General features: G+C 42.9%; 1 protein-coding gene across 4 annotated transcripts in view; it reads right to left on the bottom strand.

Annotated features, from left to right (window-relative positions):
* Window positions 1-1378: 1378 nt before the first annotated feature.
* Window positions 1379-15972, bottom strand: part of pax7b (paired box 7b) — a 59228-nt gene continuing 44634 nt past the window's right edge. For 3 of the 4 annotated variants that reach the window (XM_072656495.1, XM_072656496.1, XM_072656497.1), the window contains exons 8-9: window positions 6602-6851; window positions 2435-2604 (exon numbers count right to left, since the gene is read on the bottom strand). In XM_072656495.1, the coding sequence (XP_072512596.1) occupies window positions 2489-2604; window positions 6602-6851 (366 nt within the window). In that variant the 3' untranslated portion in view covers window positions 2435-2488. Of the gene's footprint in view, window positions 2605-5846; window positions 5893-6601; window positions 6852-15972 lie in introns of all 4 variants that reach the window. The other variant, XM_072656494.1, reaches the window with a different exon arrangement.

Below are 15972 nucleotides of genomic sequence, written 5' to 3'. Positions count from 1 at the left end.
GTGATAGTAGTGGTCCAGTTTTTTGAGCTTTAATCAATAACAGTGCTACAGTAAAGACACCAACAGGCTGAAGGTAGGAAAGCCAATACAAGTTCCCACTACGCTATTGTTTCATACAGCAGAATAAATTATGCCATGATAATATACATACATGCTGAACAAAAAGATAACAAAGCAAATTACAAATGTTTGGAGAAACAAAAACAAAAAAGGGGAGTGAACTACATAGGAATGCAATGTGATGGTCCAACTGAAGCTAGAAAGAAATTTGGGGAGGCGCCAACACCGCCAAGTCAAATAGTGCTTTAAATATCTCAAAGGTAGATTAATGTTTGTTTTAGAAATGAGTGCTACACACTAAAAACATGTCTTTTTTTACAGTTCTTCTTTTTTGTCTTTCTTTTTTATTACAAAACATCTGAAGTGTTAAAATGAAATGCTATCAGTCTTTGTTGGCACATGGTCATGTGCCTAAATGAGCTTGTTCCGTTTTCCTGAATACATGTGTTAGCCTGGGTGCCAGGGCATGGTGTGGCCTGGACAGACTCGCTGATCGCTCGTCTTATTTCCAACTGGTTCAGGCTGGAAAAAAGCTCCACCCACCAGCTTCGCTTAGCATTGTATTGGTGCATTGCTTGGGCCGTGCATCTGGATGGCACCCAGGCTAGACATGTAGAGTATGGACGGGAAACTCTCCGTTGGTCCTGGACAACAGGTAAAGTGTCTGAGCTCTCAGGTTATTCTCAGTTCATCCTGGTCAGTCATGGAGGTCCTTTTGCCATGTAATGATTTGTAGAGAGTTGTGAGTGAGGTGCTCTACTGAAGCTTGAAGTCGATCATCAAAGGGAATATGTAAACTCATAACACTGATTATTTATGTGGCTCAAAATCAAAACATCCTCCTGAGAGGGATTTTCCTTTTTTTGACACTTACTTCTTACATGAATGAGAGCTTTACATACAAGTAGTTTGTCTTTTCGTGTCTTATGGAACAAGAAAGCAACCAAAAGAGGGCAAATGCAGTGCAGTAGTTTGGAATTTACGCGCCATGGCAATGTATCCTCGCCAGTCCACCCTCGGACAATGCTGTTTGATCTGTTTTCTCATCAACAACCAATTCACATTCAAGTGCTACTATATTATTTTGATCTTCAGAAGCACAAAAAACATTTTGAGCTCAAACAATGCCCCATAATAAGCTAGACTATACATTTCAACTGCAAACTGTGAGGTAATCATTTCTGAATGTACACCTGTGATTGAGTTGTTGACAGAAAGGCAGCATTCAGGGAAAAAAATATAAAAAAAGAAAAAGAATGAAAGAAAATGTGGAATGTTGACTAACTGTCTACATAAGAACCAATGACATATCTGGGTTTTGGAATCGAGCACCTTTAAGTACTAAAGACAGTACGCAGACTGCCCTGATATAACTTGAAAACGTAACGTTCATGTGCAATTTAGGGTTACTTGTGCTTTAAGATCATAGTGATAATACATCATTAAAATGGATCGCTTTAATAATGAAAAATCTAGGTTTAATGTTTCAGGAATGTCAGTGTTGTCTTCTTCCAGAAAAAGACAAGAACCGAAGACGGAATAATACTGATGACTGTTCTGCCTCTAAAGCACACCTCTGCTTTAGGTCAAGAGGCAGGCAGGCTGCTGCTCCGTCACTTTAAGACTGCTTATATTTCTAACCACTGTGGTTTTTCCCAGTGGCCGATACATGTGGGGACGAAGGGGAAAGGGATTGGAAATTCCTGGAGCCCTCATTGGCCACTCTCTCCCGGAGGACTCCGCTGAGCTAGACACCCCACCGACTCGCCCAGATCTCTCGGAATGTCAAGCTTGAGATTAAAATGTGAAGGTCGAATAACACGCATTGCGGGCAGCTCGAAAAGCTATCAGCCTCTCTCCATGCTCACCTCCATAACATGCTAGAAAGCCAGACCTTTGCAGAGGAACCCGAAACGACGAAATAAAAAAACAGAACATCATTACAATTATAATTGCAACGGTAATAGAAACAACCACAATCATTATATCAAATATAATCGAAATACCATCATTTGAAGTTATATGAACAACATGGTCCAAACATTTTGGAAGAGGGCAGCGGCCGCAATCAAGGGCCTGTGTGTGATCATTGAAGAACATTGACTGCTGACGGCTAGGGCACGGCGACCGATGCGGGCCCATATAATAGATGCTTGCTTTCCTCCAGCCTCTCCGAAACCCTGAAAGAGTCTCTTTGTTGAGATGGAGGTTGGGAGGGGAAGCGGGTAGGAAGAGCGATATGAGAGGCGGCACTATAGTGTCTGTTTATTAAATGGCTTTTGTATTCACTCAGCCATAGGTCAGGAGTCTAAGGCTGTCTATGATTTTAGCTACTTCTCTTTTCTCTCACGCAGCAGAGAGAGAAATGGCGCGATGGATGGGGGAGTGCTGGCGAAGGAGAGAAGCGGTGGTTGGGAGGATGAGTGCGTCAATAGGCCTGGCCCGTCTCCACCTGTAGAAGTCCCAGCACGGCTGAGTGTTCCCCCAGCTTCATTCTCCTCTGTGTGGACAAGCTCACGTTCTTCGCCAAGTAGTCCACTGCTGCTGTAAGCAAAAGCCAAACAAAGAAAGAGAAAATGACATATGAGCCTTTTGTTCCATGAAGTGTCTCAAACATGGGCCTGAAGTATTGGATTCCAATCCCGGCTCTGGAGTAGCCTGCTCTAACATACCTTTATGATATGTGAAAAACATGATATAACTGCTAAATTGTTAATTGAAAACAAAGGCATAAGAATACATTGCCTATATAAGCCTTGGCTCAGAAAGTAATGTAGCGCATCCAACAACAAAGGCAGCATTGCATGTTTTATATAGCAAAAAGAACATAGTTTTATTTAGACAAAAATGTCTGCATTCTTCGTTAAAACAAGTGAATGAAGGAAACTCTGAATTGTGGAGGGCAGGGGTACTCCAGGACCAGAGCTGGACACTACTGACCTGCAGAATACCAGATGATAACATAAAGTAATTATTTGGAGCGTAGGCAGCACTTCCTAACCACTGACTAATACGCAGCTGACTAAGATGACGGCTGTTCGGGGAAATAAATGAACCACCTGTTCCCTGCTGCCATTCACTCCTGTCATACAGAGTTTGGCTCTGTGCGTTCCTCATTAGCTCTGTCATCCTTGCTTTCTGCTTTCCACACCCCTCCATCAACTAGCATCAGATCAGGACATGCTGCTCATTCTGTAATCTATTCTACATCAGCCTTCCCTTGAACAAACGGCACCTGATTACACAGCGTCTACAGGGAGCTGGGAAGGAATACATTTTCAAAGCGAAGCATTTTTTGCCACAATTTCATTTCCAATCCGATAATAAGTCCACTCGATTTTGCACGCTGGCTTGTACGCCGGTGTATGACTGGAAGAAATATGAGTGAAAGGGAGAAAAGGTAGGTAGAGGTAGAGATTTCGAACAGATAGTTTAGAGTGTGACCCGATCCAGCCGAAGCGGTGTGACTAACACAGCACCTGAGGGCACGGTTCTCATCGGACAGATCTGCAGCCTGGCTGTTGCTGTGAGATCTTTATCAGGAGCACGTGTCGAGACTAACCCGCAGGCAGATCCGAGGTCAGAGGGCACAACCAGTCTCGTCCGCTGCCCAGGACCTCAGCATTGATCTGGCTCACATCTCACAAGGTTTCAATTTGACTACACAAGCTAAAGACATTAGGAGCATTGGAGTGGTGGAAAAAGGCGCAGAGAGAGGGCCAGGGGGTCATGAGGACAAACCTAGGGCAGTGTGGAGCTAGTGCAGTAGAGGGGCAGGAACTGAGGAAGCTCCAATTAACCCCCATAGCCACTTCCCTTTTAAAACAAATCCTACACAGGCCTTACTCAGTGCTTATTAAGTTAGCACTAGCCTAAGCTAGCGATAACCTTCACTTAATTATTAGTCCTCAAGTGAAAAAAATGAGAAAGAAATAACTAACAGAGAAGAGGAGGTGGTGTTAGATACAGCTCTGTATATGAGCACAGTTAGTAGGAGCTTTTATTTGCCAGCATTTACTAAATTGTATTTAAAGGGGGAATTCCTTGGAACATTCTCTGTAATTGAATCTTGAGGATGTAAATATTCCATGGAAGGCGTTTCAGAGTCTGTGGAAGGAGCTGTGAAAACTTAAGGCTAATATGGCAAAGTGTGTTACTGAAAATTGAATGTGTTACTGAAGAAGACACATTGGGTGGAGTTTTTTCTAATAATGACATAAGAGAGACACACAAAAGAAACAAAGAGCAACTCATTTAATATAAAGTACTACATCAATGTTACTTTACTCCGAAAACCGGTACATATTTCTATGCATTATGGAGACGCGAAAGGATTCTGCAAGTTTGGAGAAGTAGTGCTAAAATGTCTTGGAAAAAAGCTTGGTCACAATATTCCAGTTTCCCCAAAGTATTAAAACTGAAACGCTCTACATTAATATGATTTTTCTCTTATAACAGTAGGAATTTTCACAGATTCTTATGTGTTGGAAGGAGAGAGAAACCCCTACATTTGGAAGGTGGATTGATGTTTAATTGAATGTGTCTGCTGTGAAAAATAGAGCAAAATTAACAGGGAACCATAAACACTGAAAAAAGTACGAGAACCTCTGTAAGAAGATTATTTTGGTAAAATAAGCAATTGCTGTATATTTTTGTTATATATTATTGTGCAGCTAAGTGTGTGAAAACCATTAAGAATTGAATTTACAAAACAAACATGAACAGGGTCACTTGGTGGTTTGATGTGAAATATTCTGTTCTACAGGAGTTGAGAATTGTTTACAGTGGTGGTGATGGGAACCACACATCTTTATATATCTTTATACCTTTATAAGCTACAACATAGGAACTTATTACACAAAATATGTGTGACAAGCCTCAGCCTGACGCCTGAGACCGAGTTAGTTAATAAAGATAGTTTGAAAGGTTTTGACTTGCGGTCTGTTTTTAAAAATCTATTTATGGTGAAGGGGTACATGCAGGGTGTTACCAGGACAAATAGTACACCAAGAAAATGTGTGTGTGTCTTTTTAGAGTCATGACTTCCTTACCATTACCCTAATTACATGGAAAACCTAAGAAGACAGTGGTCATTTTGAACAGTAAATGTGCTATATTTGTGCTGTGAACATGGCAACCTCTGGTTCTTAGCATCACCACTGTAAGGAAATCTTTGTCAGTAATCTAATACACCATTAGATAAAACACTATTTCACTTCAAACTTCTCTGAGGGACTTTGGTTACATCTCAATTTTAGAATGACGCAGAAAATAAAAAAAGTAAATTGGTGGAACTCCTCTTTAATTACTACACTTAGAGTCTGTTTGCTAGCATTAACACAGCAAGCAGACATTTGTGGGCTGGTCCAGAGGCCCAGACACAATAATCATTGAATCAAAACGTCAACACTAATGACAAAGACTGTATACCCGCGCAAGAGGAAGTCAACAACACAAGCCTTTATGATTAACGGGCAAAAAAATAGCCCCCCTTTCTTGGGTGTGAGCGTAAGCATGTTGGCATTAGCTGTTGGCCTGTCAAGTGTGTCGGATGCGTGCGGTGGCAGGCCCTTTGATATCCTCGGCTGGCAGAGGGGGTTATTTTCACCTCTCCTTCTTCTTTTGTGGTGCGTGGCAGCGCCTGGGCGGGGCAGAGTGACGGTGCGCACGGACGTTGCCAGGCGTCTGTCAGCGTGACAGTAAGTAGCGAGGGTTAGTGTGCGTTAGCACGCGGAGAAAGGGGGCTGTCAGGAAGCAGGCAGAGTATAACGGTAGCAGCCACATACCTGTGGGTGGGCCAGCTGTCCGTACTGGAGACACTCGGCCTGACAGCTGGCAAAGAGGGTAATCAGCTACGATTTAACTCTGTGCTCCCTCTCTTTCTCTCTCTCTCTCTCTCTCTCTCTCTGCTACTCTCTCTCTCTCTCTCTTTTCTTTGGAAGCCTTCCTCTCCTGTCATGCCAGGTTTACTCTTTAAATCCGCCTCAAAACGCACGACTCTGCCCTCTCCTCTTCCTCCCAGTCGCTCTATCTGCTCTTTGGCACTCACAGCCATGGAGCGTATAAGGAGCACACACACATGCTGAAATTCCCTGCAGCATTGTACCCTCTAAGCTGCCACCTTGGCCTGTGCATTTTAATGAGCCATCAGACAGGTACAGTGTGAGATGTTAAGCCAGTCTTCAACTTTAACCCTTTAAACTGGGTCCAGGCCCAGACTAATAGCAATGACATACAGCCAAGCGGGCTGCTTTGGTTTTGGAGTACCTTGTAGGCCATTATTAGTCAATGGGAAATTTCAATCTGCGTGCAAACTGATGGAGTATTCCGGTCTCTGATTTAATAGATACACCACTTTTTTTCAGCTTGTCAGAGGTGCCCAGGCCTTGTTACGTTAACTAAGCTCCAAACAGAAAGCTTCCATTAAAGGGCAGGGTTTAGTGCAAGGTGTGTAATGGCTGGTTTGATTTACCATTGTCCCTAGTTTGCATGTACATTATCACTGAGGGGTGGCTTAAGGTGGGGAGGGTGTTGTACTCACTCTGGCCGTACTGGCTGTACTGATAGCCGGCGGTGACAGGGTCCACACTGTAGCTGGTGGTGCTGTAGGTAGGCGGGCAGTAGGACTGGGAGGAGGCCAAGCTGTCCACTGTCTTGATGGGCTCAGAGCGCTGGCTGCAGCTGGCCGAGATGGGGTTGGAGGCCTCTAGGCTGCTGTGCAGGGGCGAGATGGAGAAGTCGTGCTGCGGCTGAGGGGCCACAGCGCTGGGGTTGCTCAGGATGCTCATTACCTGCAGGCGGAACACAAAAGGGGGGGACACAATCAGCAAGACTGAGAAGACCTTACAGACTAACAGAGCTCTAAAGCCCACTTTGGGTCAGCTGTATCCAGACAGTGATTCATTGTCGGACACTGGGTGTCAAAACAAAACTCGCACAGTTCAAGGCAGGGGTTAAGTGGCACCACAACAGCAGCCTGTCACAGCATCCCGAGGGAGCATTTAGCAGCTTGAAAACAGTGTCAGAGTAAATAACACACAGGGCTAGGATAGACAGAAGGGACCTTGGGAGAGAGGGAGAAAGAGAGAGAGACAGCGTGCCAAGGCTGTGTGTCCTGAGGCTGACTACATAACAAGCTCTCAGGGAGGGTTTAATCGGAGGCCCTCAGCCATCCCACAGCCTCTGGCCTCATGAATGATTAAAACGTTTCAAATAATAAAATGCTCACATTAGACACCCCCAGAGAGATAGACAACCCCCCCCTCCCATGCCAGGCCTGCTTTCCCTTTGCACAACCTTGTTCACATGCAACTTAATATTAGACAAAAAAACAAACCACAGGATTCTTCTTTCTTTGTTAATGTTCACCAATATGTCAACCTTTGTATTCAGAGACGTTCTGTCTAACTAATGATTTACTAGATGTATTTATAATAACATATTGAGAACTGTTTGGCATCCACAGCTAAAAAAGGCCTCCCTGAAACAAGCCAGATGCCACAGTGGTAAGGAAAAACTCCTAAAAGGAAGAAACTTTAAAGACTGAAAAGAACCAAGACAGACCTTCTTCATCTTTAATATATTAAGTTATTAGAAATGGATAGACACAATGTGTATATCAGTATTAAAACCATTGACAGGCAGTGTCAAAACTAACCTGACCTCACCCTGTATCATCAGATAAGTACACTGTGAGAAATGAAGCATGTCTTTGGTTTATTTTAAAGTCTAAGTGCTCTAGCCAATAGTAATTGTCTGGCAATTTTTTCACAGATTTTTGACAAATTTTGGGAGGAGGAACAGGCCTGAACCCCTTCTCCCAGTCTAAGGTCCAAAACATACCAGCTCTACCTTGTTCCGTGTCTTTGACAATACTTATGTATCACTGCTGTCACACAAAATCCTATAAAATCACAGCAAAAACATATTAACTTCATGGAAGTCAATGATTTTTGGACTATTTCTATTGATCAAATCATAACACCTCATAAATCATAACAAATCATAACAAGTAGCTTCTATGATACTAAATGAAATAATATGTAATCAATAATTATCAATAATTATATCTCAATCATTTGGTGTAATGTGGTTGAGATAGCTGCTAGAAGTCTTTTTCTCATTTTGACGTTCCAATAAAATCAACTGTGCTGAATGTTATCACTATATTTTTAGCCTTGGCTCATGAAAATTGTGACATGGACAATGTAAATAGCCAATAGGTGAGCTCTCTCCAGCACCAAACAGGAAGCAGCAAAACAGCTCGTGTCCACATTCTGAAGCAGGTTCCCAAACAAATTACTGCATACGCAAGGGCTGCTGTGGCCAAGGTATAAGTTAGATCTTTGTCATTTAATTAGAGCAGGTAACATGCAATAGCAGGGTACATGTTAACTCACTTTTACACTCAGCAAAAATAAGACCAGTTAACCGAGCGGTTTTCACTTTTTAACAAAATGTGAATCTAGCAGTCAGAATTTCATGATCAATGGACCAATAGAAATGCTCCCAAATGGGAAAAAAGCATTCTGTCCATTGAAAGTTAAGACGGTTTTTCCTTCTTTTGTAAAAGTGCAGTTTTGGAAACATAAGGGTGTGACAAGGACTGTAAGATACACACACAAGAGCAGGAAGTCCAGAAGGAAAGACAAGAGAACATAAAGGGACGGGTGAGAAAAACAAGTGAGACACCATGCAAGAAAAAGATCCCAGGATCCAACTCAACAACAGTAACATTAACGGAAGAAAACTGATTGAAAGCAACAAAAGAGTGATTTCATTTTTTTTTTTTTTACATATTTTAGAAGTGAATGGAGAAAGAAGAAGGGTGAGAGGGTGAGGCAGAGAGGCGCAGGAGGGACAAGAAAGTAGAGGAAGGTGGAGGGCAAAAAGAGAGAAAGCAAGAGAGAATGAAGCAGATGGAGAGAATAGAGCTACTTGTAGAAGCGGCTGTGTCTGCCACATGCTCCCCATCCGCAGGCCGACACAAAGCATCCTCCTCAACATCAGGTTCCCGTTGCGGCTCGCTACGCCCCACTGGCCTTTGGCCGTCTCAGACCCCGGCCTGCTAAACCAATTAGCCTTACACAGGGCTGCCGAAAGCTAAACCAGGCCCACATGCACAGCTCCAACAACATCCATGGGCTGTTTGCTGAAATTCCAAACAACCTGCAAGTTCACAAACTAAATTACCAAAGGCGAAACACTTCGCTCGCCTCAACGTGTGCCAACCAGTGAGCATAAATGGGTTAACACATAGCCTTAAAGAGAGAATTAAGAAAATGATCCTTTGCCCAACAGTTCCTGGGGAAGATATGCAGTGCTTGAAGCACATGAAAACATAAAAAAGCATTAGACTTTGGAGACACAGAGGCTGTGCATTATACTGTAACTACATGAGCAGACACAGGCTGTGTGATGCAGCAGGGAGGAGGGGTGGGGAGTGTGAACAGGGCAGCCCACGGAGGCTCGGTCACACTGCCGGGAGCTGGAGTGTAACCCTGGACACGGAGCTGTGGGTCAGCGTCCACTGCTTTCCAACTCACAGGGGGCTCCCATAGCCAGCTGGAGGGGAGACTGAGTTAACAGCCGCTTAATTAACCCTGATTATATTCAGGGTTCTTTTGTATACCCATTAAATTAGACGCCTGCTAACGGGCCTGGGCAGAGTCCAGGAACAGCAATAAAGAATTATTCTGTGATCTATAATCAAAACAAACCATTGTCGCTGTCGGGCGAAAGCCTTGTGATCTCCAAAATGTCTTTACACTTTACGGGAGAAGGTAAAAAACCTTCCTAACTTTCAATGGACATCGATGAAAAAAGAACCCAACATTTTGGTACATTTCCATCAGCCCAGTTTAACTTAATGTAAAGAACAGCTGCCAGATTAAATGAATGAAGGTGAAACACGTCAAAAATGCACAGCAATGCTATATTTCATAAAAAATAAGGCTATTCCTGTTATCAGCTCAATATGCACATTAGAGCTGTTGACATTTTGCTGAAAGAGTATCTAAGAAGTGGCGAAGAGAAACCCTCACTTTCCCCTTAACTGTAATAAAGTCGTGAACAGCCATAATCCTCTGCGCTCCCTTAAACCGGCATTTGGGGTGTAATTGGAGGTAATTTTGGGGTAATAGCAGAGCTGGAGCGGGTGTATGCTCAGATTCTCGGCGGGAGTGGAGTTTTAATCAGATGAGCGGGGGTTTGGGAGGAGGGAGGCAGCACGAGGGGTGTCAGGGCAGAATGCGCTGAAGGAGGCTGAGAGAGCGCCGGGCGGCTGACACCTCCATTCAGCCCTGTGCTTAAGCAGCCTGTAGCCGCGCTGATGCCATTATTGCGCTGAAAGCCGAATTATTCAAATCTTCAAATTTAGCATAACCTTATTGACATCAATTAAAGTGGCGAATGGAGAATATTCCGGGGCACGGCGAGAGGTAGAGGCCTGTGGCAGGAGAAGCCCTTCTCTCTCTTCGGTCCTCTCTGTAGGCCACAGGGGGCCAAGTAGTGGCAATTAGCCCAGGCATTCCAAACACCACAGTGAGTCACAACATGCAGTCCAGCCACCGTTTGTAAGGCTACATTGCACCTACATAAGTTGTGCATGACAACGGACATAAACCGTCATAAGCACATATGAAGGCTTATTCCAACAAGCATTGGTCATCATAAAGACTTATTTTGTCAGTTTGGCCTAATTTTCTCAAAATCGATGCTTCTTGAATAAAATCTTTATACAGGTTTATGTCAGTTGCCATGGAAGGCTTATTCATGTAGATATAACACAGTGTAACATAGTGTAACTTAGTAAAGTGTTACTAAATGTGTTGCTTGGAATAAGCCTCCTACATCTGTATAGATGTTTGTGTCTGTTGTCATGAAAAGCTTGAATATGCCATATAGTCTTACGAATTATTATATTTCACTTTTTAACACTATTTAAAAACACGAGTTACCCTTTACATCTATGAACAGTTCAGGATGATTTGGATTGGAACAGAAATGGTCCATCATTTCCTGGAATAGGGTCTTCTTAATATATTTAAACATACATACAGTTAAAAATTGTGTTCAACTTCTCCTATGATGGTACCATAAAGGTTTCTAGCTCACTCCTTATATTAGGTCAATAAAAACAACATTAGAGGTAGGTTTTGCTATGGTATGTTGTAAGAAATGAAAACAAATAAAAGCAGTTAACCTTGCCTGTGGGTAGAAACTGAAGGAGAATATGACTTGGGCTATGTGGACAGGAGGGGAGCGAGTGGGGGCACAGGCCTGGCCAGGCTGGGGGTTGTAATCTATTATTTCCTGCCATACTACCATCGCTAAGTAAAAATCAATATTCTTTCCACATGTGTAACCTTTTTGTATCTGATATGGCTGAAGGGAGGAAGCAGGAATATTTGCCAATCATCCTGGCTGACAAACAACATCCCCAGGCAGTCCAGTGCAACAGCTCCATGAGTACCAGAGGACGGAGCAACACACACGCACACACAGAGTGAAAAATACCCGACAGTCTGGAACACACTTAACTTTCTCTATTCCTTTCAAACTTCCCACCCCCACAACCCTGAGCCCCCCCCCCCTCCTCTCTCTCTCTCTGTGTCTTTCTTGCTCTCTCTCTCTCTCAGCAGTAGCTGGGCTTTCATTTGTTGTGTGAGAACTGCAGGAGTAGATAATGCCAGGCAGGATTCAGTTTAAAGGACATAGCTGCAGGCATCCCTCTTCTGTCTCTCTGTCTCTCCCTCTTTTTCTCCTTCCCTTTCTCTCTACACATAGATTACTTCATAAATAACAATAAAAACCAATTAATTCTCTCAACTTCAGAGGCCCTCCAGCCTGCGGTATTGTAAATGTAAAACTGGAAATTGATACAATGTGCATCCTTTCAGATAAATAAATGGTGCGTTCGCCGCCATTTATTTAGCACAAAAAGAGAGCTTTTATACCATCCTAATTTCCTTAACTGTCAAATTATAGGTTTTGTCTGCCTAAGTGTTTGACGCTGCTTTACTCCTTGTTGAATTTATTAGCCAGAATGCAGCCGGGCACGTGCGTAATGCAGCTGGAGCACAGCTGAAACGTCATGTGACTGCGACGGCAACGTTTCCCTTATTCTTTCTCTGGAAATGGAGCACAGTTTCAACTGAGAGCGGAGCTTCACATTGTGAGTTTGACATCAGGATACCATGCTAATCCAATATTTCAGAACTGCAATAAAAGAACTGTAAAACAGAAAAATATTTAAGGTATTTAAGCCCCCTTTAGTTCACCTTTTTTGTAGTTGAGTTGAGTAGAGGGCAGCAGGGCCCAAAGTTAAGCAAGATGGCACATAACTGCAGCTGTGTAGAAACAGATTTAAGCTCACTGAGCTTTTGGTCATCTTCTCATATTCTCACAGCCACACCAATTGTAAATTCTGACAGCAGCCAGACAGATATTTCTCCAGGTTCACACTGAAGTCAGTTTACAGTATATCTTAAAGGTAACATCGCAAGTCTTTATTGCAAGTGTTAATAAACTCTTACTGAACACTCTTTAGGTTATTGTGCATCTCATAAAATGTGTACATATACCACTAAAGTGCACCCCAACTCCTGTCCACTAGTGGCGCTGTTACACATAACCCAACCTCGCAGAAGAATTGAGAAAACAGCAGTGTCACAGCATTCTGCTTTTCTCCTGTATGCAGCTTCTAAAAAGGCATTAATAGACAGAACCCCCTCAAGGAACGGTAATAATTTCACATAGTAGTTAAGGGTTGGGGTTCGATTCAATTTAGGTTATGGTTGTAGTTAGGGCTAGGCCATGGGTTAAGGTTAGAATTGCGTTTAGGTGTAGTAGGTTACGTTTAGGTTTAGGTTTAGGTTTAGGTTGAGCTGTAGGTTCAGGTAATAACATTACACTGGTTGCTTTCTCTGTTCAAATGGTTTGATTTCTGCATGTCTGGGTTGTGTTTCTAATTCATGCATATGCACCATGGTCAACCTAAATTTAATACACATACAGATCCTGAAACAGTCTTTTAGTCACATATGTGTGATTTTCCCTTCATGTTTTATGTAATTACATCTAAATGCTTGCTTGTCTGGTTCCAACAGCATAGAATTGTATTTGTTTATTGTGTTTTTTATTGATTTACCTGATATTTGACTGGCCTGATATTTGACTGTTGGCCACGTTACTTACTGTTAAATTGTTCATAAACAGTTATTGAATATTTATTTGTATATTTATTTGTAGAAGAAAGCTGTGGCTTTTATAACAGTATTATTAATCTTGCTTACCGAAGTGTGTTAGGCTGTGCCCCCCCCCCCCCACCCCCTTCTATGTAATATTCAGTTAGCACTATGAAACTAATATGTAAGTTATGTATTTATGAGTCTAGACCCACTGGCAAGTTTTAAAGGGTTATGTGGTTTTAAGTTTAAGGGTTAAAATGGCTATAGAAGCTGTGCGTTTTCGTGGAGTGTAGCCCACAGACGAGCACTCTGAATGGACGAGAAACAAACAGAGCTTTGGCGTGAGGCACCCTACAGAGCTCAGCTCCACAATAGCATTAATGATAATAAAGAAGAACCAACAGCATCCTCACAATGAAGGGCAGAATCGGGCCGGTCCACCTGCTCGCTGTCTCCTCTCGGCTTAGACCCAGGCTGAGGAGAGGAGAGAGGAGGACAGGAGGGGCCTGAGGACAAAGCCTCCTGGAAGAGTGTGTGTATGTGTGGGTGTATGAGTGTGTGTGTGTGTGCGTTGTGTGTGAGCGCCCCAGGGCCAGCCTGCCTGCAGAGCAGATAGGACTCCCCTCAGCTAGCTTCTCAGCACAGCAATTCAGCCATGAACACACACAAACACACACACATACACACAGAGCTTTATCCAGCCTAGACTGGATTTGCCAGAGTGTAGGAGCCTGGCGGTAGTTTGACTGAGGAGAAATGCCTCAGAGCAGTAGCCCATAATATAGCTAAGCAAAGGGTCACCTGTACAAAAGAGCAGCCTTGAGCGGCGCAGAAGGTGTCAGGAGGTTATCTCCACACTGCAGGGCCATCATCCTCCCCTTATCCACACCAAGACACTTCCCACTGCACTCGCGCAGATTAGTTACTGTTGATGAGTGGGTTTTTTCAGCTCTAAGTGGGATGATCATTTCAGTATAAATATATTAGGAAAAAAAAAATACACGACACACCTCCAAAGAGATATTGGATTTGTCGGATTAGGAGGCCGAGCACAATGTGCTCCTGAGTGACATGAACACGAGAACATCTCACTCACAGACAGCGACATTACATTTTTTTTCAGGGGGAATATCTGATGCAATGCCACAGTAATTAAAGCAGGAGATAATGCCATTCTCCAGCAGGCAGATGTATTTCAGAGAGCGCCCGTAATCCTGCTCCAAATCCCAACACCCCCGTCTAACCGGCAAATGATGTCAAGTGGAAGGCCTGTGTGCAAGCAAACAAACAAATTTATCTCGGGATATTTAAGAAAAACTCCCCATTCCAGAATATCTGATGCAATTGCTCTCCGACTTGAGAAACACTGTGGCATCATTAGACTGCTACCTGCGCTCAGAACAGAACACTTCACCAGCGTGCACTCTTAACAATAACAGCGCTTGAAATTGTTTTTTATTTTTGGGATATCATTGAACAACCACTTTTGATTCCATAAAGAACCTGTGTCTGTAATAGACATGTATGAAGAACCTTCACATTGGTAAAGAAACCTTCATGACCTTTGAAATCTTCAAAATGAACAAACGTAAGAGCTTAATTTGTGTGTGTTAGTTAGTGAGTGTGCTAGATGTACCTATTCAGTAATTGGCCTTTACTGGTGAGCCAATATAGTGAAATGCAACCCTTCCAATTGTCTGAAGGTGTCCGGCCATGTTGACTGGCGTGACTGTGGGTGTATACTGCATCCATTGGTGCATTTGTTTGGACAGCAGTTCTTTATTTATTAGGATGTATTAATGACCAATCACATGTAGCAGATAATATACTATAGTAATGGGTGTATATTTATTACATTATATAATTAAACTGCACCCTCCTGCAGTGGACATTCTAATTTAATTATTCAGTTATTAATCCTAAAGTGCTAAAGTGTTTAATTTGACAGATTTGGTGGCACAGGGTTCTATTTTAGGGCCTATGAAAGTGCTGTGAATAATGATAGTAATGAAGGGTGTGCCTGCATACAGTTCAAATCAGTGGGAAGCTAAAGCTATCCAGCAGGTTGTAGATGTTACTGGTTGTGGGGTTTAGTAAGCATGTTTCCATCTGTACTAAGAACTTGTTACCTGGCGATGTTATATAAACACTTTTTTTAGTTGTAGGCCATTGGAATAATGTTAAATCTGCTACTGTATGGAGCGTCTAATTTGTATGCCATTTCAGACATACCGCTTGTAGTAGTTAGTGGTAAATAACAGTGTATGCTGTGTGTTGAACAAAATTATTAATGTTATAATATGAATGAAGGGATTGTCCATATTTTTCTCTCAGTCTTAGTACAAAGCCCTGTATCACTGTACCGTACACTGACCTACCACAAGGACATCCAACCACTTTTCCTCCTTGACATTAGACTCAGTCAAGGTGGGCAGTCTGAGAAACAAACCCAGGCCCCTCATCTGAGCGGGGAAACAATGGCCATTTCTGAAATAAACATGATTGCATAAATTCAATTAACGGTTTTGTCACGGCTGGAGGTAGAGCTGGGTAATTAGCTGTACTGCAGTCCCTCTCACTCTGTCTGTCTCTCTCTCTCTCTGTCTTTCTCCATCTCTCCCTCAGTGGCAGGGAGCAGATGACAGAGATGATTTCTTCTCCGGGCTGTGTGTCATTGCGTTAATGGGCCACAGCACATTAATTGAAAGTGAAAAGGGGCATC

This window comes from Salminus brasiliensis, chromosome 14 (genome assembly GCF_030463535.1).
Source record: "Salminus brasiliensis chromosome 14, fSalBra1.hap2, whole genome shotgun sequence".
NCBI lineage: Eukaryota > Metazoa > Chordata > Actinopteri > Characiformes > Bryconidae > Salminus > Salminus brasiliensis.
The sequence above is the reverse complement of the archived record's forward strand: the minus strand, read 5'-3'. Positions and strand labels throughout refer to the sequence as shown.